Source organism: Drosophila teissieri, chromosome 3R, assembly GCF_016746235.2.
Source record: "Drosophila teissieri strain GT53w chromosome 3R, Prin_Dtei_1.1, whole genome shotgun sequence".
Classification (NCBI taxonomy): Eukaryota; Metazoa; Arthropoda; class Insecta; order Diptera; family Drosophilidae; genus Drosophila; species Drosophila teissieri.
This window is the reverse complement of record NC_053032.1, coordinates 6,564,976-6,587,825: the sequence shown is the minus strand read 5'-3', so window position 1 is coordinate 6,587,825 and position 22,850 is coordinate 6,564,976. Positions and strand designations below refer to the sequence as shown.

At 42.1% G+C, this 22,850-nt stretch overlaps 1 protein-coding gene across 5 annotated transcripts; it reads right to left on the bottom strand.

The window, feature by feature from the left end:
• Positions 1 to 224: 224 nt before the first annotated feature.
• Positions 225 to 21,234, bottom strand: LOC122621079 (putative epidermal cell surface receptor). 5 transcript variants are annotated; one of them, XM_043798826.1, is made up of 10 exons: positions 21,114 to 21,234; positions 19,313 to 19,732; positions 9,332 to 10,611; positions 5,510 to 5,795; positions 4,673 to 5,305; positions 4,369 to 4,611; positions 2,995 to 4,005; positions 1,380 to 2,405; positions 890 to 1,114; positions 225 to 827 (listed from the first exon to the last, which is right to left on the bottom strand). In XM_043798826.1, the coding sequence occupies exons 2-10, from the start codon at positions 19,638 to 19,640 to the stop codon at positions 820 to 822; spliced, it is 5,040 nt and encodes a 1,679-aa protein (XP_043654761.1). In that variant the 5' UTR covers positions 19,641 to 19,732; positions 21,114 to 21,234; the 3' UTR covers positions 225 to 819. The 5 variants fall into 5 exon arrangements, with proteins under 5 accessions (XP_043654761.1, XP_043654756.1, XP_043654757.1 ...); XM_043798821.1 differs by lacking the exon at positions 2,995 to 4,005; XM_043798822.1 differs by lacking the exon at positions 2,995 to 4,005 and having other exon boundaries at positions 21,070 to 21,211.
• Between the last annotated feature and the right edge of the window lie 1,616 nt (positions 21,235 to 22,850).

The following is a 22,850-nucleotide window of genomic DNA, read 5'->3' as shown; positions in this document are numbered from 1 at the left end:
CATTTACTGTTTTTATTCTGCGTATCGACGAGGCAAAGGTAAGATTTTTGAAGGCCTATATCTAGCTTTATTTAATTTATATTAATATAATTTCAAACATTTTATCAGTATTCCAAATAAAATATATTTTTACTTTTAATACGCTTAAATCAACAAGAATGTTATACTTCCGATAAGTGTTAGTGATAGGGGCCTCTATATCAACCAGAAAAAATATAAGCTTATTAGTTTTATTATCTTTTCTTTATTTATCCATACTCACATACATATACATATCTATGTACGTTTTAAAAGCTAATTTAAATATTTATGGACTGTTAATTGAAGAACGCATCGTATTGCTGGTGCTGCGGAGTCTGTTTATGCTGATGCGCCCTTTAATTACGATAAGTGTAAAGCTACAATTTACAAGTTAAACTAACTAAACTCGTATGCATTTTGAAATCGCCAATAGAATCGATACGCCCAGAGAGACCAATTTTAGTTGTGGAGCAATTGTCAATTGGTTCTTTCATAGGGTGTCTTCTTCTGTCTCAATCTCTCTCTATTTACACAAGTCGCAAATTGTTTAACAAAAGGTATGTGTTTTTAGATTACTTAACCATTACATTCAACATGGCGGACATTTCGATTTTAACAAATTTTTAAGTCTTGCGCCGGTTTCGGAAAATTGCTTGCTCCATCTCATTTAATCGGTTTGATTCAGGATTTTCACTTATATTCTTTTACTGACACTGAGTTTTTCTTCCACATCTATTCCCTTCAATATTTACAAAAATCTGCTTTCAAACTAGTTGCTTGCAGGGCAAGGTGAGTCATTTACAGATCTGGAATTAAAAAACATATCATTAAAATCTGGAATTCTTACCGTATTATGCAATCTACTCACTCATAGTCTCCTGTTGGATCTCCACTTTGTATGAGGGATTATCATAGGCAGCGTCGCTTTTTCGTGGTGGCGTGATGGATGCCGTTTGATGAACTCGTCTCCTGGTGATGATCAGTAGCAGGGCCAAAGTAGACATAATCGCCAAGGCAGCGATCACAGAAACCACCACAAGCGGGCCGTAGTAGTCGCCCACGGGCTGGTCCGTTCCCGCGGTTAGGAGTTTTCCTGATAATGGCATAGTCGAGGTAGAGTATTAGTAGCGAATAATTGTCAAATCACTAAAACAAAATATAACATGTTAACATAAATAAACTATATATGCCATTTTTGAGTTATATCTTATGACTGACTTTTATAATAGAGGATTTTTTTCCGGCTCACCAAATAGTTTAAATCCTCTACTTATTCCTTCAAAAAATTGCAAAACTTGAAACGGAATTATGTTCTATTGATAATCTTTACATATATCCTCAACCTTCCTATGACTTACCAGTCTTTCCGGGAGTGGACGGACCACCTGGCTTCGTAATGAAGTTGACAACATTGCTCTTCTTGGTGTTGCCGTTGGTGAGGTACATTTCCAGCCAGAGGCGGTACTTGGTGCCTGGTTTGAGATCCATGATCAGGGTACCAGTGGTGCTGTCTCGCTTCGCCACCTTGAAGACGCTGGAGTCCTCCTTACCAGCGTCGCTCTGGTAGATGGCACGATAAATGTGCACGAATTTGTCCTCCGGATAGGGCACTCCATTCCATGAGATCTCGACACTTTGGGTCTTCACCTTGGTCACGTTTACGGTCACATCAAAGCCATACACGTCCACCTTCTGGGCAGTTCGCACCTTAATCATGTGTCCCGCACGCAATTCAGCTCCGTGTCCTGCCAATGGAATGTAGTAAAGCCCGATCTCGTAGCCCGTATCCGGCTGAAGGTTCTGGATGGTGTAGCTGGTCAATGTGCGATGGATCAGAGGCGTTGAGGAGTAGATCATGCCCGTCAGTTCCTTGTAGCGCAGTTGAACTCCATCAACGTATTCCATTTGGTCGTCGCCCAGTTTCTTCCATGTCAACTGCAACCAGCTGGCGTTTGTTTCGCTGACCGTCAGCTCTGGGTCCTCTACGTTCTTAAAGATGTCCTGGAAGTCTGGCCTGTAATCGGGGAACGGAGGTGGGGGAGTGATGGTCCTTTCAGGCGGTGTCTTTACGGTGTAGATACTGCTCGTGGGCTGCGAGTTCAGATCACGAAGAATTAAAGTGATCTTCACTTTGTACAGTGAGTTTGGTTCAAGACTGGGTAGATCGAACTCCATCTGGGATGTGGCAATGAGGTCCTCGGGCGGAGCAAAGATCTGCTGTTCCCATGTGGATGTGTCGTTACTGGGTCCATTCGAGTAGCGCAGCTCCACGCGTCCATGGAGGTTCACATAGACCTGGGGAACGGTGAAAACAATGCGAATGGAACGAGGATCGATGGCTTCCAAGGTGTGAACTTCGATATCAGGTTGCAGGTTGCTGGCTCCTAGTTATTATAATAAAAAAGTGTTAATGTTAAATTAAAGCTTTTTACGAGTAAAGAAAAGAGATAAGCAATCATAAAGATCTTCATTCATTCGATTATTTATATACTAGTTAAAAAGTTACTTTCTAAAAATTTTAAAGAAATTAAAATTTATTACTTCTGAGCTAAACATCGGGATTTCCAATTTGGATTCGATTTTTCAATAAAAGAACATTAAGCTTTTAATGTTAGTGGGGAAAATATGATAGTTTCCCACGGTGATCTTAACTTGCTCATCTCTGACTTAGAGTATTTTTAGTAATAGTAACTATAGCCCGAATATTAAAAAAACGAGCATCGTTAGGAAATTGCTTGAGTTGCGGATTAGCTGCAAGCATGTTTATAATGGATGATCTTTTAAGCTGATGGGTGTGTTAGTGCTTGTGATAGATGAGTGTATGTCTGTTGTTGGTTTTTGGTTTTTGGTGGATGGTGTTGTCTCAGTTAGTACAGTAAAACCCTGTCGCAGTGTTTCTATTGTTTGCTGAATAGCTGAGCAGAGTAAAGGAGATCTAAAAGGTGTGGTGGTGACTAGAATAGTTTGTTCAACCTGACTGCTGCTGTTTGACCAGCTTGTCCTTGTTCTGGTGCAGACTGTGCTCACTAGCCTGTGTGGAGAGTCCAGAAGTGGTGCTCGAGCTAGGCGAGATTGTCTGCTGCAAGTGTTGCTGCGGGGTCGTCTGTTGTGGCTGCGGATGGAGCTGTGGTACTCCCAGTCCCGGGATCACAGGATAACTGTCATAGGTCACTGTTTGCCCATCGACAATGGCAATGCCATGTCCTGGTGGCGGCGGAGGCACTCCACTGTGTACGATGGGCACATAATGACCCGGATGTTGCTGCGGAGCTGGTTGCTGCTGCTGTGGTGTCAGAGACTGGTGTTGCTGATGGGGCGGCGGTGGTGGTCCACCTGGAACAGTTTGCTGCAGGTGCTGCAGTATCTGTTCGATGCGAACTTGTGGTCCCAGGTTGTGATTGTCCTTTTGTGTTTGCCCAGGATGAATTGGTGGTCCAGCATGGCCAGGATGATCCCGGTGTCCTGGTTGCTCTGCACCTAATATATTGAACAAATCGGACTGACTAGTGGGCACTGGAGGCGGTTTGCCCTGGGGTGTGCCATTGGGATTGATGTCGTACGGTTCATATTGATTATAGTCCTCGTAAACAGGCTTCACAGGATTGTAGAAGCCATACGGTCCAAGATGTGGCTGATGAGCATGCTGGTGGCCGAATTGGAAGGGCACAAATCCGCCGTTCGGTGGCAAAGGGTCTTCCTGCTCCTCTGTGCGATCACCGTCGAAAATAACATCATTCTGGTGTTGCTGCTGTTCCTGCTGCAGATGCTGCTGCTGTTGATGCTGCACTTTCTTGTGGCCCTTCTCCGGTTTCTCCGGCTTTTCGAAGATACCAAGACCCCCAATCGACTTGGGTGGTTTGCCATCCAATGTGGGATAGAAGGCGCCATTTGCTGATGGCTTCTTCTCCTCGTCCTTCTTGATTTGGGGTACTTTGCTAGGTATACTGGTCGATATATTTGCTGTCGCTGTCGTTGTTGTGGTTTCTGTTATCGGTTGCATGTTGGATGGTTGATTGGTTGTTGTAGTTTGATTATTTACAAAATGCATAGCGTGAATAACAGTATTGAAATTGGTTGTGATGAGCGTAGAAAATAAAAATAAAGTAAAACGAAATTAAATAGCATGTCAGCGCGATAAAGATGGCAGTAGAGAGGTCAGGACAACGGGCAAAAGCGCAACATATTAACAAAACAATGTAATCAATAGATGTAACAACACGAACTCAAAATGACTTTTCAATGACAAAGCTTAAGGAAATGAAGCGATTTGGTGGAAACACTTTCTTGATAACGGCATGCAAACTATAAAAGGAGGAAGGGATTATTATGGCATGCACATTTTTTTACCATTTGGTGGAATAGAGGCATGGGTTGAAGTAGCTTCCTTCTCTTCGTCCTGACCCGCACCTCCAATTTTAGGGATTTGGGGGGCACACATCCAGTGCTTGCAGCACTCGTCATCGGGAATGGGCAACAGGCGGGCCAAAGCTGGATGACAGGGCAAATCTGCCGGAGGAAGAGCTGGAACCGGAGGACAAGCTGCCCTGCACTCTACTCGTCCATTCTCACAATAGCAATGCTGATCGCAACCTGTGTGAAAGAGGCATGTTCGAGGGATATTGAAATGGAGGTGAATAAGCCACGATCTTACCCGTCAGGTTGGCTGGGACAGGGGACCAGTTCTCGATCTGGACGCCTTGGTAACTACATGTGCCATTGTCGACGCAACGCATGCTCTCCGGACAGCAATTCGGCGGCGAGGGCTTAAAGTCCGCCGGAACCGGTTCCCAGCGGATGCAGTGCGGATCCTGGACATCCAGGCCAAAGTTCGAGGGGCATTCCAGCTTGGCACAGTGAATGCCCTGCTCATTGCAAATGCACAACTGATCGCAGCCATCGCGGAACTGCTGGCCCACATCGTATTCTGTACCCTTGAATGTGCAGGAGGGCTTGGCGCCTCCGGCGTCGCGAGCCTGCTCCTGGAAGCGGAAAGGGTCGATCTCCTCTGGATCTTCGTTGTTGGTGTTCTGCTGCGGCGTTGGCTGCTGTTCGTGATCGTCCAGGGTGACATCGCAGAGCTCCAGTTGGCAGCACACGTCCTTCGGGTCCTTTACGTACACACACTTGTCCAAACGCGTGTGATTCCGTTCCGGGCAGCGTGGCCTGCAATCCATGACACCTTCTTCTGCACAGTGACAGATCTGCTCGCACCCGATCTCCAAACGCTCCCGGAACTTGTAGATAGCGCCCATGTAGTGGCAATCGGTTCGAGGCTTGGGCGTGGCTGCAATGTGGTGGGTGGTGGAAATGAGCAATGGGCGTGAGCGGCGTGGATGGGACATGTTTATGAAGGGCACAGAGAATACGGCAAATGTTAAAATGCTTGAGCAAATAGTGATGACCTGGGAATGCATATAAGCTACGTCTACAGCAAAGCCACAAAAAGCTAACTCATCTGCTGCTGCCCTTAAGATATACGCTCACTCACCTTCATCATCGGTCGTGGGCAGGGTCACAGCAGCTTCTCCTGTTCCATTGGTGGAAGTTGCCGCACCCTCTGTGGCCACCACCGTGGGCTCCAGCAACGGCTCAATGCATTCCATCACCCGACAGCATTCATCCTCCGCCACCATCTTCTCCAGGCAGTTGGGATTGGCCATGCTGCGTTGGCTACCGCGTGGATAACTCAGTCCCTTGCACCTCGGCTCGCACATCCAGTCACCGCGGTTGCAGGTGCACCGTTCGTCGCAATCTCGCTCCATCAACTCTCCGTGCTGTGAATTATGGTAATACGTTAGAGTCAGACTTCTTCAGTTTATAGTCACTGTATTATAAATAATTACAAACTATAAATGCTTTAGTGTAGATAACTATGAGTCACTTTTTGTAAATTTAAAAAACCCTTTAAGCCACTACATTTATTAAGTTATAAGTTATATATAGTAACCAAGAGAGAACGATATAGTCGAGTGCCTCGACTGACAAATGGCCTATCAATATATAATGTCAAAAAATCAAATCTTATTGGACAGTGTGCGGTAGAGGGCGTGGTAACGTCACAAGAATCTGCATGCTTGATCTTAACGTTGCTGCTTTCATAGTTCCCGAGATTAAGACGTACGAACAGATACGGACAGATGGACATGGCCAGATGGACTCCTACCTTATATGGTCGGTTAGTTTTACAAATGAAGCATACAGTGTACAATAATAATAATGAAATTTATATCTCACTTGTGGAGTATATACAAATACGAATTTTTTCAAAGCCACCATAAGCTATAACCACTACTTTCACTATCTCAAAGACCCCTAAATTACACCGATTATCATGAATTTGAATTCCAAGAACAACAGCAAATTTATTCCGGTAATGACCAAAGATCGACCTACTGAGCCATTTTTATTTTTTGTCAAAATACATTTCATAAGTTTCGCTGTGTGAAAGCTTTTTGCGCAGAAATTACGTCAATTTGCACAACTAACTAAGTAGGTGAGAGTAGATGGGCTCATCAATCATCCGCCTTGTTGATTGAAGGCAATTGCCGACTTAGATTTCCTGCTCTCTGCGTGGTGCTCCAATAATCAAATATGTCATATTTAGACGAAGCCTACGCATGCTAGAGGGCATAGATTTTTGTTAGAGTGGAAAATTAACTTTTGTCTGATGTTGGTTTTCTTAAATATTTCGACGCGTTTATTGAATTTTCAGGTGCAAGAACTCGCACCCGTCTGTTTTGCCAAATCGTCTTTTCTGGGGCCATAATTGCTTCCCCTTTCCCCCTTTCTTTAATGGCACCTAATGAGCACAATTGTTGTGAAGGCTCAAAGGCCTTGGCGTCGAAAAAAAACCCAAACCGCCCTCTTTGACACAATAATCTACTGAAAAGGTAAACTGTGCTATTTTACTGATTATTTTCTGAGTTATTCGGTGCTCACTTAAAAAAGATTTGCGGCATGCGGCTTGGCATGTTGCACGTGTCCACCAATCGATGGCAATTTATAAAAAACAAGAGAGAACGCTATAGTCGAGTTCCCCGACTATATGATACCCGTTACTCAGCTAGTGGAAGTGCAAAGGAGAGTTTTTGGCGGTTTGTGGGCGTTAGAGTGGGCGTGGCAAAAAGTTTTTTGAGAAATCGATAAAAATTTACCAGACTAATACAAAAATGAAAAAATATCAAAACATTTTTCAAAAGTGTGGTCGTGGCAGTTTTTGGCGGTTTGTGGGCGTTATAGTGGGCGTGGCAAAAAGTTTTTTGGCAAATCGATAGAAATTTACAAGACTAATACAAAAATGAAAAAATATCAAAACCGTTTTCAAAAGTGTGGGCGTGGCAGTTTTAGGCGGTTTGTAGGCGTTAGAGTGGGCGTGGCAGCATGAATCGACAAACTTGCGCTGCGTCTATGTCCCTGGAGTCTGTATGCTTAATCTCAACTTTCTAGCTTTTGTAGTTCCTGAGATCTCGACGTTCATACGGACGGACAGACGGACAGACGGACGGACAGACGGACAGACGGACGGACAGACGGACGGACAGACGGACATGGCCAAATCGACTCAGCTACTGATCCTGATCACGAATATATATACTTTATATGGTCGGAAACGCTTCCTTCTGCCTGTTACATACTTTTCAACGAATCTAGTATACCCTTTTACTCTACGAGTAACGGGTATAAAAAGGGGTGGAAGGGGAGGACCGATCGCCGCCGACAATTCATTAAAAGTGAAAGCAAAAATTATTTCATATCGAAGTGGACCGCAAACTCGATTATGAAAACTACAACACAAGCAATTTAAAAGACTAAGAAAAGCGATATTAATAAAAGATGAGGAGTGTGCCATCTCGAAGTGTAAATGCTCTACAAAAGGGTACCACTTTTTAAGTGTCTAATAAAAATTATATAAGGATTAGGACATTGAGAAGGCTATCTCGAAATTCTATGACGTCTTAAAATTTGAAAATTGCATAATTATCTTTAGTAATGTGTGCCTATAGTTAGAGTATTTAAAAAGAAAACCCAAACACCCAAAGATTCAGGCATCGCAGCGGAAAATGGCTTGGTCAGTAAGTTGTGGCAGCTGTATCCATCTGTATCTATGTATTTTCGAACTCCCGATGCGGCCCAAGATGTGGAGCTTACATGACTGGGCGCCATTACCCGAGCTGGAGAGAACCGAGTGCAACGTTTGATGAACACGTCACACATGGACAGACGCAAAGAGGAGTGTAGCAATTATTTAAATTCAAATGGCCCGATGGGCCATTTAAACAGCTGAAAGATAAGGCACAAAGTTTTCCCTGTTCGCGCGAATCGTTCTAACTTATAACTGTCTTATTACTTATTTAAAATGCCGGCAATTGTCACTCTGCTGTAAAGATTGCTGCAAATTGGGTATGCGAATTGGCGCGGTGATTGGATGGACTGATCCGCGACCACAGAGGCGATGTCAACATTAATGACAATGAGCAGTTTCTTGGAATTTTCTTCCTCAACCTGTCTTTTTTGTGCCTTTTTTTCTGCAATTTAAAGGTGCGCAAATATTTGCATAATTGCTGCTTGGGCGAGCAGCAGCCGGGAAAGCTCACCGAAATATTTTCGATTTTCGACGCTTTTTGGAGTGCGCAGACAGCTGCGCTGGATGCTGGAACTCGGAGTGGGCTCTGACCGGTTTCATTATGAGCACCAAACTCGTTACCATTATGCAATCCAGGTGACGACAAGGCGAATTGGAGTTGCGTGCCAGGAAGTGGGCAGGCCGACTGGGAAATGGAGACGTCGACCGCAGCTCTGTTGCTTGTCAGGATCTGTCATATATTCTATTGTGTTTTTATGATGGTTGTCATAGGGCCTGGCGCTTTGGTCAAACTAGACTTAAACAAATGCTGGCAATTCTCCAATCAATATAACCGAATGTGAAACAACAACCAGATCTGTGCATTGACGTCAGACGGTTGAAAATGTCAAAGATTAAAAAGTTTCAAGCAACGGATATAAAATGGACTTCCTCTATGATCGTTAAATAGAATTTATATACATAAATTATTTATGTGATAATAATAATAATTACGATGATATCATTCCAAATATAATTTTGAAATTCTTTAGGCAGAGAAAAATGAAACATTTATTGATTCAAGCTAATTTAATAAGTGGAATTATTAATTATTACGAATTATTTAATAGTGTTAAAAATATTTCGGTATTCTGTGTTTCGGACACCCTCAAGAATTGTTAGGAATTGTTTGGAATTAGTTCTAAATGATTTCTGTGTCCCAACAAAAAGAGTGCGTTGGATACCAACCTTATAACTTTTGTTGTTGGCCAGGCATTCCCGCTGCATGGTATCCCCGCTGGCGGTGATTTCCACTATTTTCGGCATTTCCGTTTCCGGCTGAGCAGTGGGCGTGGTGGAGCTGGTAGTGCTGCTTTGTGTTGTGCTGCTGCCCTCGTTCTGATCTACGTCCATGCTGACATCACTGAGATCCATGAGCTGCTCGTGGGTAGAGGCATTGTGGTGCAGGAACAGTTCGATATCGTTGCCGCCACCAGCCGATCGTCCCTCGCCAGCAAAGGCAACGAATGGCGATGGCTCGGTGGTGGTGGTCGAGAGTTCGGTGGTGGAGCTGCTTTCCGACGCCTGGGTCACCTCCTCCTTCTTCGGCTCCTCCTGCTCCTTCTCCTTCTCCTGCTGCAGCATGTGTTGTCCTTCAACAATGTTAATCACTGGCACCGACTCGCTGTCCGGCATTATTGTGGTGGCCGCTTCACTTTCTGGATCATTCATATGCATGGCGCGTGCTCGCGATGTGGTTGAAGTTGCCGCTGTCGCTGTCGCTGCAGTTGTTGTGGTTGTGGATGTGTATGTTGCCTCGGTTGCAGTTGATGGCTCAGCGGTTGCCTTGTTCTCCTGACTGACAACAATACCAGCCACAATTCCCGAATCGGCGGTGGTGGTAGTCGAAGTGGTAGTGGACGATTCCTCGGTGCTGGTCGAGAGCATTTGATAATCTTCGTGTTCGGCCAGGCGATCATGATTCTCGGACAGTATATGCACATGATAGGGATCTTCTTCGCGCTCGCTCGGGACTGTGGATGTAGATGTGGCTGGCGTACCTGTTGTTGGTGTACCTGTTGCTGTTGCCGCTGTGGATGTTGCTGCCGCCGTCGTTGTCTCAACTTGTTTGTCACTTTCGATTTCAACGTTCTCCTCGCTGTTGCTGTTGCTGGCTGTTATGAGCGTGGCCGGATGTCGGAAATTGTTGAGATCCTTGGCCACATCGTCCTGCTCGTTGGAGATCTGATTGAGCTCATTCTGCTGCTGATCCTGCTCGCGCTGCCGTTGCATCTCGGTGGTGGCATCGTCGGCGCCAATGCTCTCGGCGTGCTCATCCCGCAGCGGAATGTGCTGAATGTGGCTCTGATCTGGTTCCGTGTTGGAGAAGACCATATGCTGATCGGGTCCCTCGGTCTCCAGGCGGGGCGTTGTTGTGGGCTCCGTGGAGGTGATGGGTTCAATGCTCGTCGATCGCATGCTGGTGTCTTCTGGCAGGCTACTTGGCACTGGCACAACTGTCGTGAACTCTGGAAAGAAAACATTTTTATATGTTTAGTTATTGGAAATATAAGATCTTCTCTGATTATCCCTAACAAACCATGAAGTTATAGATTAATGCAGACCCTTGACCTGTTCCTTTTCCAATTACAATGCCGCAATAAGTTTTTGTTGTAGACTTTGGTTGTGACAGCAGTCAGTTTATATTCATAAACACCCATCTATAAGAAATTCGCTTTTAAGCGAATTCATATCTTTTCGATTTTACTTATATATTTTAAGTATCTCTAAGGGTCCTCACCAAAACACTTCAATATTTCTGTTATCGCAAAATAGCGATTACGCTATTTGTAAACAAATTAAATGTACGAAGAATTCCTTTTGATTCCGTTCCGGAATGAAGTCATTTCTGGGGTAAACAAACTCTAAGGCTTTGTCCCACATTTACGGTAAGTGGCTGATAGAATTCTTTCGCAATTCTAGCGGAAACCACGTAAATCGTATTGGAAATATCTCACGCGTCTCGTCATCATCATCGCCATCCGCAATTCGCTTGGATACGCCATCATTGAAACGTAATTTCTGTTTTTCGCTCGGTTTTTTTTTGCCGCAGCATCAGTTCCTCAAAATCTGCAAGGTATTCATTAAGCCCCGTCTGCCTGAATCTTCTGCCTGCTGAATCATCGTCCACATGTCGGACCATTCTCGGAAGACCTGGGCGGACAAGCCCCGACCAAAATATCTGGCAAAACACATCTTTTATGATATAATTCCAGTTCCTCTTCGGTTTTCTGCTTCTTTTGGCTTGAGTATGTTGGCTTGTAAAGCTCTTTTGTGGGCTCAGACAGACCCGGCAACTTGTTGTTCTTTGTGATTTTCTTTTCTCTCTGTTATATAATTACATTTGTTTTCGGGCATAGTTTCGGGGCGCAAAGCTCTTGTCATAAATAAATGACGACCTTAGTAAGGGGTCTTTAAGGGGTTCTTGTTATAAACCGACAGAAAACACTTGACTTGCACATGGATGCCCAAGAGATTCAAGATTGCTTCTGCCAAGCTAGTCTGTGAGCTTTCACAGAAATATTCAGTTAAGACTTAATTAATTAATGGAAACTTGAACTTGATTGCTAATTGTTGAACACGAATAGGAAATGGTCTCGTAGAAAATAGCAGGGCAACCTTTTTCCTCCACCGCTAGGTTCCTATCTCGTAAGTTAGTCAATCGATATTCATCAAGCTGGAACTTAATTATGTGACTGTCAAGGAATTCCGAAAATCTCCATTTGAATTCTGTCTTCAGTCTCATTCCGGTAATAACTTTAAAATGGTCTAGCTGCAATTTTCAACGTAGTCGAGCACTCGATCATCCAGTTGGAATGGTAAATAACCCTCGCTCACTCGACTCTGACTCATGGAAGGAGGAGGGGAAATGGAATGGAGTAAATGCGACCCCATGGGGACGGCACTTACCCAGTCAAGTCCTCCGCCTCGACAGGCCCATGTAAAGTGTGGGTGGAGGGGGAGTGCGACTGTCATGCGTGCGTCGTAATAGCCATAAAAGTGGCCCCAGACCCCGTGTCCCCACACCATAAGGCCTACTCGCTATTCGCTAGTCGCTAGTCCCTAATCCCTATTCCCTAGTCATGAGCTTATTGTTCCTGTTACATGGTGCGGATGCAACAGTTGTCGCCGCTCCAATAAGAAGAAGGAGACCTGGAACCAGGCAGTCAGTCAGTCAGCTTCAAAGGCTGACTTGCAGTCAGAGCTGGCATGCAACGAACGCCAATTTAGCGTTAAAATTCTTTTTTTTTTAATTCAAGCTCCGAAAGATGAATACCCTTCATTCGCTAGAAAATGAAAAAATACCGAATATACTAAGCATACATTTTAGATTAGACTTTTAAGTTCCAAACTTCGGATTAAATTGAAACAGAAGGTACTAGCTGAGAAATTTGTTAAAGGAATCCGTCAAGCTTGAACATTCACAGTACCACACATACACCTCTTAAAAGTCAGGGTACATACCACCTAACTAAACACAGTTCGGTTCGTTAGCCAACAGAGTGAATGGGAGAAAGAGGCCCTAGACGATTTTTATATAGAGAGAACACCTTTATGTGTGTGTTTTATGTTTTAGCTGTTGCTTTTATTGTTGTGTCGGGACTGGAGCTTAGGGTTACTGACATGAACCTTGAATTTCAGTTCGTTATGCTGCTGCTGGCAGCCTCCAGCTCGAGCTCCAGCTAGGGTTGCCATTGCTGTGGTGCAGCTCTGTTTCTTCTTCTGGTTCTTGATTCTTGGATCTTGGTTATTCGACGGGCTTGCTGTCACGGTTAGTCGTTTATAATACGCGAACAGTTCGAGGGCTTTTGCCGTAGTGAGCTCCCACTCCATTTGTTTAGTTCGATTTTACTTGGCGCACAATTTGTCTCTTACTGTCATTGATTTTCATTTTTTACTGGCTTTCGTTAAGCGAGTCCAGGCGTCCTCTAAATAAATATATACCCAGCTGGAACATGGCACACAGATAGGACTCGTTTGGTGGTCTGTCCTTGCGTTATGGAAGTTTTGCATTGTGTTTTTATCCGCAACTTCTGCGACTGCATACGAAAGACTCAGACAACAAACTTGAGTTTATGTATCTGCATTTGTTCCCTTGCCTCAGTTCTTTCTGGGCTTTTGGCTTAGCGTAGTTTATGACTCAGCGCTAAGCCGGTCAGCCAGCTTGATTATGATATATATGCATGCGACAACGAACCACCAGCTAACCACCATCAGCACCGCAAACAATCACCCGAGGACAGGCCACTTATGCAGAAATGCAAAGCTGCTGTCCGGTAGTTTTAACTCATCTGCGGTTTTTCTAAGTCGCCGCACGTTCTGCGGCTTGGCAAACAAACAAATGAAAAGACAGTTCTTCGGAGGAGTGGGAGATCACTTTTAAAGTAGGGGCTGTAGAACGGGGCAAAGGAGAGCCCATAAGTGATGTGCTTAGAATTGACAAGCTGCCATGAAGCGATGCATGCAAGCCGGATGTCTTTGTTAGATGGGATAGTGGTTTTTCTTCTGGGTAATGGTTGCCATAGATCTAGAGTTGATTATGTCTGGAAATGTGCTTCATATGCGATTGGGAAGGAGTTTCATGGTCAATTTATTTAGTTCAAAGCCATCTGTACATCGTAAAATAAAATTTAAAAGATCTGAAAACATTAACACCAATTCTAGACTTTTTCACCAACTTATAACATGTCGATTAAAGATCGGAAATTTAAAATAACCAGACCATACTTAAGCCGTAAATCGATACTATTTAAAGAATACAATTTATTCGGGATTTCAGTAAATGAAGTGCACATCACAGACCCATAATATTATTTTTATTATATCATTAATATTATTTCCAGCTATTAGATTTTTAATAGATAGATTTTTAATAATTTCCACATTTAAAGTTTTGTGGCGCAGTGTACTGAAAGCTCTTCAAAACAGCTTCAAAACAATCCCTGCCTAATAACCATGCCCACGCCCCTGATCCCCACTAACCTGTCACCGCTCCCTGCCCCGTTATCACCCTTTTGGCCGAGTTTAGTAATGCGCAAAAAGTGTCAACAGAAATGAAACCGGCAATAGCTATCAAGGGGAGGGATAGGGAAGAGGAAAAGTTTTACCTTTTTGGGGGCTTGGGTAATGTAACGGTCATGCATAAAGTGTGACATGAATCAAAAATGGATACTCTCGCACATAATATTATATATATAACGTAGGCATTATGCAGCTGTTGGCTGTGGTCGGTTTTATTTATTATTCAAAACTAAGATCTGAATTGATTACGCAATCTACGATGTAGCCTGCATTCGAATTCACTCGCTTCTTTTTGAGTGTTAATTTTGATTATATTTTCGTTTTAATTAAGCCCATGTTTTGGAGGTTTTATTATTGTATTTGTTTTAGAAATTTGCTGATGTTAATGAATTTGCGCGGCCTTTGTTCAAAATGATGACGTTCCACAAAAGACGAGTATGGAAATTTGTGAAACGAAGTGTTAACTTTCAATGGCGCATGTTGAATGAAAATTATACATGGATAAAGAAATCATTTTTTGACGGAAAGACCTTAAAGTGATAATTTTAAGAATGATTTGCTTCCGGATCTAGTAGAAACATGGAGATTCATTTAAAACGTCACAAAATAGACAGCATTATCCTGAACTCATCTCAATTGGAGTTAACTGAACTTGCTCTTAACCCAAATAGTTCTTGGCATCTTATCGGCCTTTCTATCTGGCTAATGATATAAAAATGTGCCGGACCATTGAGAAAACCCAAGCAAACAAAGAATATATATACTCAAACAAATGGCTGGTGGTCAGTCAGGTATGTAAGAGCATCTCCGATAGGCCAAAATTCCTCTACACCATAAAAACAACAGTTCACAACAATATCATTAACAAGCCAAACGGAAGACGAGTGCAACCATTCGACAATAAAGCAAAATTGTTTCCCAACCAGCATTTGACCTTTTTCAACTCGAAAGTTCATGTGCATCTAACAACAACACAAATGCCGTTTGACCCGCTAAAAAGGGGCAGAATAGGCGGGCGTGGGAGGAGAAGGCTGACCCGATGCAGAGGTAAAACAAGTTTCGAATACTACCAAGAGCGCGTGTCATTCTCCGTTTGGAGTTCGGGCTGAAGGAGCCGAGACAAAGACCTCTGGCAGAAATGAGAATAAGCAACAATATGACTAAACACAACGCCACTACTGGCGTAGTTGCAGCTCTAGTTGTATCTGTACCCGATCTCAATGGAATGACACCACACACTTTTAGCCAAGTGAATGCGAGTTGTTTGGGCGGCCATGAAATCGAATTGGAAGTGGAGTTTGGATTGGAATTGAAGCCGCGTATGCCTGTGGATTTTGTACCGTCAACTTGCTGACTTGTAACTAGTGCCAAAGTGCGTTTCGAATTGAAGGCCAATTGAATGGCACAAGCAGCGAAAACAAGATCGCTTAGGCTATACATATATTTACAATGTACACTGAACGTGTTCGGAATTTCGATTTGGTAATCACGTTGAATGAGAGCTTCACTTCCTTGTGTATTTAGCAAAAGGAATGTAATGCAATAAAATAAATAAATAAAGTGCAAAATTAGACCAATTTTAAAATATAAAATTATACTTTGTTCGTTGGGCCATTGTGTATTTACTAGATCTACTCTTTTAGTACACAAATTAGTATATAAATTAATATATATTTATATATATGCTATTTATACAGTGGGTTTTGGACAAAAATTACATGGGATGTTGATCTGCAAATTAACAAGAAGTTCATTCTTTCACATATTTATGTGGCGAGAAATTGTTCAGCTGCCATTACGCCCCTTAGCTAATCTTTCGACTCAAACAACAGTATAAAGTATTCAGAACTTGTAATTAAATTAATTTCCATTCTTTTATTTGAGGCTCCGCTTAAGCTCAACTTCCTGACTACGTTCGCCGCTCTCAGCACCGTTCAATGACACAGATAATTGCCCAGCACACACTCAACTCTAGTCATTCGCAATTAAAATGCATTAATTAGCCGCATATTGCCTTTCTGTGCTACATTTTTCTTACTGCGCTCACATGGGAGAATAAGATACATGAAAATTATCTAATTGGAAAATGCAAGCCAGCTAACCTAACGCACGTCTAGACCAGGGAGGGAATTGCATGATACTGTAAGGGGAATTGATGCCATAGCTTAATGCACATTTCAAACGAGTTACAATTGAGCTACATTTTAGCCTGTATTTTGATTTGCGCCCCTGACATAAATGAGATTGAGTTCACAGCCAGGCTGGGTCGGGTTTTCACTTGCCTAACCCGTTTGGTTCTGCTGAATGGGAGGCTGTTGGCGGAGAAAGCCCGCAAATCTGCTGTGAAAAACCCACTTACAGTTTAAAGCCCAAAAATGTTTTTTTTCGACACTTTAATACGTAACATCCCAAGAGCCATATTTACGACTAAAATGTTTATTGCCCTGTCTGCACTTTCTCGCTTCCCCCTCGCAAACTGAAACTGAATTGAGTGTCAATGTACAAGACCATATTAATAACAGCGGCAAAAAGCCCACTGCCTAACGGCAAACAATTAATAATCGCGCAGTGTTGTATTTGTCACTATACACTTAATACTCAACGTATGTATTTTCGAACTAGCCGGGTGAAAAGCACTTTTAAGCTACTTTTACTTATCGGTTTATTATAGCGGTCCCCTGAAATTCGCCAGCTAATCGAGTATGAACCCCAAAGCGAAAGGTACAGCAGTTCAAGTCAGAAATCACGAACCGAATTGCCACACTCTTCAAAGAAATATGTTTCTCACACTCCGCTGAAATAGGTATCCTTGAAAGATCTGAGAAAACATAAGGCTGAGAGACTTGCCTGTTCTGCAGAAATTCTCAGTTATGAAAAAACAACACCGTATAAATAAACATGAACGGGAAGGTGAAGAAGAAGCTCAAATGGGCGCGGCAAACTAATGACTTAGGGAACGAACTTCATATTGCACCTCGGAGTTCGGTGTATTCCATTTAGCAAAACTTGGGTTTTCATTTTAGGATCCACCATTTTTTACAAAAAGTCGTGTCGTGCAAGAAATATGTAAATTTCACTTTGCTATGAATTGTAAAAATAATAAACAATTAACAAGTCCACAAAACGGCAGGTCAATCAGCACTTTTCATTTTGCCCGCTGTACATTTTCCCTTGAAGAAAGTGAGCTGCAGACAAGTTGGCCAGTTGATTGAGGTCGTTATTGAATTTTGTAAATTTCGTGATACGTACTTTTTTTAAGGGACCTCGTGCATATCTATATTTATTTATTTTTGGCAAGCCATTTTGAGTGCAGTCCCTGACTTGCAATGCCAACGCCTTGAAAATTGCTCAATACGATTTTTTCTGCATTTTTGTATCTCTGCTATATCAAGGCATCAAGGCCATTAACTACAGTCAGTTGTGGAGTGCAATTTTCCAAATCATTAGTATTACTTTGCTGATTTTTTTCTCATATTGAAAATAACTCGATGGCCCCAGAATGTTTCTTTTGGATTGTTTATATATGAAACACGAGATTTTTATTACAAATTAATATGAAAATTCAATTGATTATTTTGTTCAAAGCTATTCCAGCTATATTTCTATATTTTCTGTTTCAGTAGCTGTAACTATAACACAAAACCAGTTAATCAACTGTCTAAAGTCTTGCCCAATAATTGATTTGCTAATATATGTGCTTGTTTTAATTATAAAATCAAAATCCCCAATCCACTAGCTACCCACTCGACGCCTAGCAGAATAAGAGTTTGCGTAACTTTAAATACCCGTTTTAAAATGTAATCAGGTGCGGTTTCTTCTTCAAGTTTGTAGGTGTTTCATTTATTACATCTGTCAATGACTAATTGCTATTTATCTCTTCCAGCTAATTTCCTGGGCACATACTTATATAATTAGCCCACGCGAAAAGACATTCCGAGTTGCTGTACAAGTCAACACCCAAAATTGACCGAAGCTCACTGAAAGCTTGTGTTACTACGTAGGTTAAGGGCATGAGTCATGACAGTTGGCTGCTATGCATTTAAATTGAGTAAGTAGTGAAGGCCATCAGCTCAGTGTTTGCTGTTAAATATTATTCGCTTCCCCGTGGTATTTATACCTCAAAAAGGCCAGTCCCTTTATAACACATGCCATGGCAACAACCTATGTTCAATCGATCTCGTTTTATCGAGTCATCAATGAAACTAGCTGAAATTCTATCAAAATAATGAAAAACCAATTGAAGTTTTTACGACAGCGTGCTTGCCCCTTAAAAAGTTAGGTGTGCATCTAACGTTAAGCCCAAAACAACGTTCAAGATAATTCTAAATGTGCTACAGCCAAGAACTCGGCTATTAAACGGGCACTCTATTTCCAAAACCCGATTGCTTTTGACAAAACGCCGAACAATGGGGCCTTTTACTTTTGCACTACATAAGTTTAAACAAAAGGTACGTGTGTGAAAGTTAATTATTCTATCTGAGATGATCTGAATACATTTTTCCAGTTATCCTAATAACCCATATGTGAATGTCTTCATTCAACCGAATTTAAATAAAAAATTTGGACGTGTGATCTGAATTATATAGTAATTATTTATATCAATAAAAAATAAGTACATATATTTCAATATAATTATATAATATCTTGAAAAACGAATTAATTCTTTAGATCCGAAATATTAAAATTTAATTATGTTCATAAACTTATTCTAACACGCATAATAATTTCTCTTAGAATAGGTTTCCGAGATTAAGCTTGAGGACTCCAAATTTTATTATTTTCCCTTTAACATGCCGCGTAATTAACTAAGTAATTCAACAGGAAACCACTTATATCTCCAAATATTCTTCCATCCATTAATAGTCAAACAATTTCTCTTGTTCGCTCCATTTAACCGGATCGGAAAATAATTATGGAGAAATGCCTTACAAATCGAAACGAAATGGGTAAAAAGGGCGGACCAGAAGTCACGCACCGGCACGGCGTTAATTGGTGGCTCAGAGAACGAGATTTGATTATGGCGCAGAGAGCGCGGCTAGGCGGGATTAAAGTGTCTGACTGGAGATCGGGATGAGATGCCCCATCTATGCGAGCGTCGTCGCGTTTAGACGGCATCTATAATTTTCATGGCTTTCGGCTTGGACTCACCAGTTTCGGAGGCATTGGATTTGTTGACCGCCTCAGTTGTTGTCGTCGTGGAAGTCGTTGAACTATCAGCTGCCTCGGTGGTAATGCTGCTGCTTTGTTCTACGGCAATTGTGGCTTGAGTGGTGGCTGCTGCGGCGTCTGGGGCATCTGTTGTGGTATCCAGAGCTGGCATCGTTGTGGTTGCTGCATCTTCGCCTGCTGGCGCAGACGCCGCACGGTCAATTTGAATGCCAAGCAGAAGTAATCCGCAGAGAGTGGCCAGGCACATTCTACTCCACATGAGCGTGGATGGGTCGCCTGAGGCTTTTCTTCTTCTACACGTTTGCATTTTGGTTTATGTTTCTGCTCCGTCTTTTTGGTTTTTCCTCTTTGATTTTTCTCACACGTTTGCACTTGTTATTGTTAATTTATAGTAATCTTCTATAAATATGGAATTAAATAAATTACATGCACTTTTAAATCATTGAAGAGTTTCGATAGCTCATTACCGACTTTTGTTCATTCGTTATTATTATTTAGTTTTCTCTTTTGGGGTCTGGGATTTTCTTTTGAGGTAGTTTAAGTTCACACGACATTTGTGGCAGAAATTTCTGTTATTTGTCATTGACTCGGCTTAGTAACCCCAAATGCTGTCATTTCCGTTGAAAGTCGGTTGAATAACGATCTCTCAAGTGTCAAGTCGAGTCTATATTTTGCCAGCCAATTTTTTGAGTGATTTGTTAGGTCAGCCCCTACGAGTAGCTTGGAAAGTCGTTAGCTTAGAAATAGGGGTGGCTTACTCTTGCCTCAATCAATCAAAGAGTTAATGTGTGTTAATATTGCCGGGGAATAAAGGTATTACCTAATTTTTAAACTACGCCGATAATCAAAAGCATTTCCTATGTCTTACATTTTAGTAATGACCATTTTTAGTGTGAAAGCGTAAACTTCTTCGATACCACTCACGCAAGTTCGTTTCCCAAGTCTTTTGTTTTATATAGTTTCGGTCAGTTTTTAATGTTAATGTGCTTTTAAAACAATGTGAAGACTTACGATATGTAAACTCTGTTTAGCATATTTAATTTGGATTTACAACTTCTGCACCTAACCCAAGAGCAGCTCATAAATATCTTTCATTTTTTAGGCAACGCCAGCACAAATTTTACTTCTCACAATTCAAATCAGAAACTAGGCAAATAAACCAGCTTGCCGAAAAAACAAAGGCTGTCAAATGGGCTCTATGAATAGATATACTGTGTATATGCAAGGCAGTCGATGCTCATGCAACTCGCTACAATGCAACAACAGCAACAAAAACCCTAGACCCAAATCGCGACATCAAAATATTTCAACCGGTTCCAACGGCAGCAGCAGAAACTGCAACTGAAAACGGCTGCAGACAACCAAATTCGCTGCAAGCCATTTTGACCAAGTTAGTACGAAGGCAATTAGGCAGCCGCATGCTCTGTTCTTTCCATATCTGTTTGCAACCGTTAGTATTTGTTTTGGCTAATATTCAGTGATGTCATTGTAAAAGTTGATGGCTATTTGCACTGACATTTCACATTTCACTCTCACTCCTTTTATGTAGAAATGGCAAACGGCAGAAAGCAAACAGCAAATAAGCGATTCAGAGCTGGAGGGAGAAAACTTGTTTTCGGTATTTCCAATGGAATGTTTTCGTTCGTGGTTCTCTTTTCTTTCGGCTGAGTCGTATATTTCACTACCAGATCTTGTTTTTGTTTAATAAGAAAGCAAAGATTTGCATAAATCACAACCGCACACACATGCAGGCACACTTAAATCGAAGATTAGCACCAACCCGGCGAGAAATAGGTATATAGCACCTCTTATCTGGCCACGTTTGTGGGCAGCGCGGGTTATATATATATCGTTAGGAAAGTAATGCGATCGCACACGGCCAACCGCTCCGTCTCAAGCACGACCACCAACTGATCTCTCTGGTGGCACGGATCTTGGCTGGAGCGTTGCCAACTCACCACGGTCTGCAGGCGGCCACCTGGTAACTGGTTTCCTCTCCGGCCAACTGAGGAGCCAACTCTGGCTCTGGTCGCTGGCTCTTTCTCCCGCGTCAGCTGAGCGCAACAGGTGAGAGCGCGCAAGTAATACATAATACCCATTACCATTACCCCTGGTTGAACGCTCGCTCTCACCCACACTCAGGTGTGTCTAGGCTGTTTCTGTCTGGCAGTGTGGGTGTAGTGTGCGAAAGGCCCTCTCTAGAAGTAGTTGGATTCGAGACAAGACGACCATGATGCATTCACAAGACTCGAAGACGGGGTTTTTTTCAATTTGGCAAGGCAACTGCAAAAGTCGATTCCTTGACAAGTGAACTCAGCGATCTATTTGAACTGTCCAATTGGTTGGCGAAAAACTCAATCCCATTGAAAAACCCAGTCCAAGCCGCGTTGGCATTCATTGTTTCGATTACGCCTACGGTTTGTGTGCACGCTTCGCTTTTTTTCTTCCTCGACTTCTTTGTCTGGCTCGTTGAAAGAGCACAAGCGTAGATTCGGATTATTGTCCATGCATCTACATATGTATGTAGATGGATAGCGCTCATGAGCCAGGGATGCTTGTGTCACAGCAGCATTAAGATATCAATCCCTTTTTATAGTTTTCGTAGAGATGATTAAATAAAGAAATTCTCTGCTATTTTAAAAAAGTTATATAAGGTATCACCCTTGTGGGGTGCCTTTTGAACTGGTGTACATAATCACACACTCATGATAAAAAATTATAAATATTCAAAATGTACTAGTTCTATATTATAATTTCCTAGCATAAAAATATTATTTAATGTAAAATAATTATTATATTCTGTAAGAATAAGTATAAGTGTCGTGAGATGAGTACACTGAAGCTATCAGAAATCCAAAAACTATTCGAGGTCAATTTGGTTTCTACAAAGGTAACTAAATTAAATTCTTTTTTAACTGCGATACACAAAATATTAAATACACCAACGAGAACATGAAAAAAAATAAAGCCAGGTACATGAAATTCCAGTCTCTATCAGCAAACCCAAATAACCGGCATTTCCAAGGCCTTATCTGCGAAGCTGCTCCCAAATTCATAAATCTACCGATCATTGATCCACCGCCATCAAATGCCATCGATGCAAATACCAATCCACCACTTGGGATTGGAGACGCGCCCAGAAACCGTCACCACACATCACTGGCAGCAAGTTGGCCAACCGTCATTGAAAGGAAATGTGTGTCTGAAGAACTCGCAGCACTCAAATCCAATCAAATAAAATCAAATCCAACTCAACTCTGTTCGCAGACGTCAAAAATTATTAAGTGAGCACAGAGTTTCTTGTGGTTGCATACATTAAAGTGCAAACATAAGAGAATAATGCCGAAATGCATTTGGTGTTGCACAAATGCAGCCAAAGCTGTATTGTTTCCCTTTGTTTATATATATTTTGTCTGTGGCTTATCGCACTGTCACTGAGAAGCGGCTACTGCCGAAGAATAAAATACAAGCGAACATGAAATGATTATAATAATAATGCAACTTCATTTTATGCACT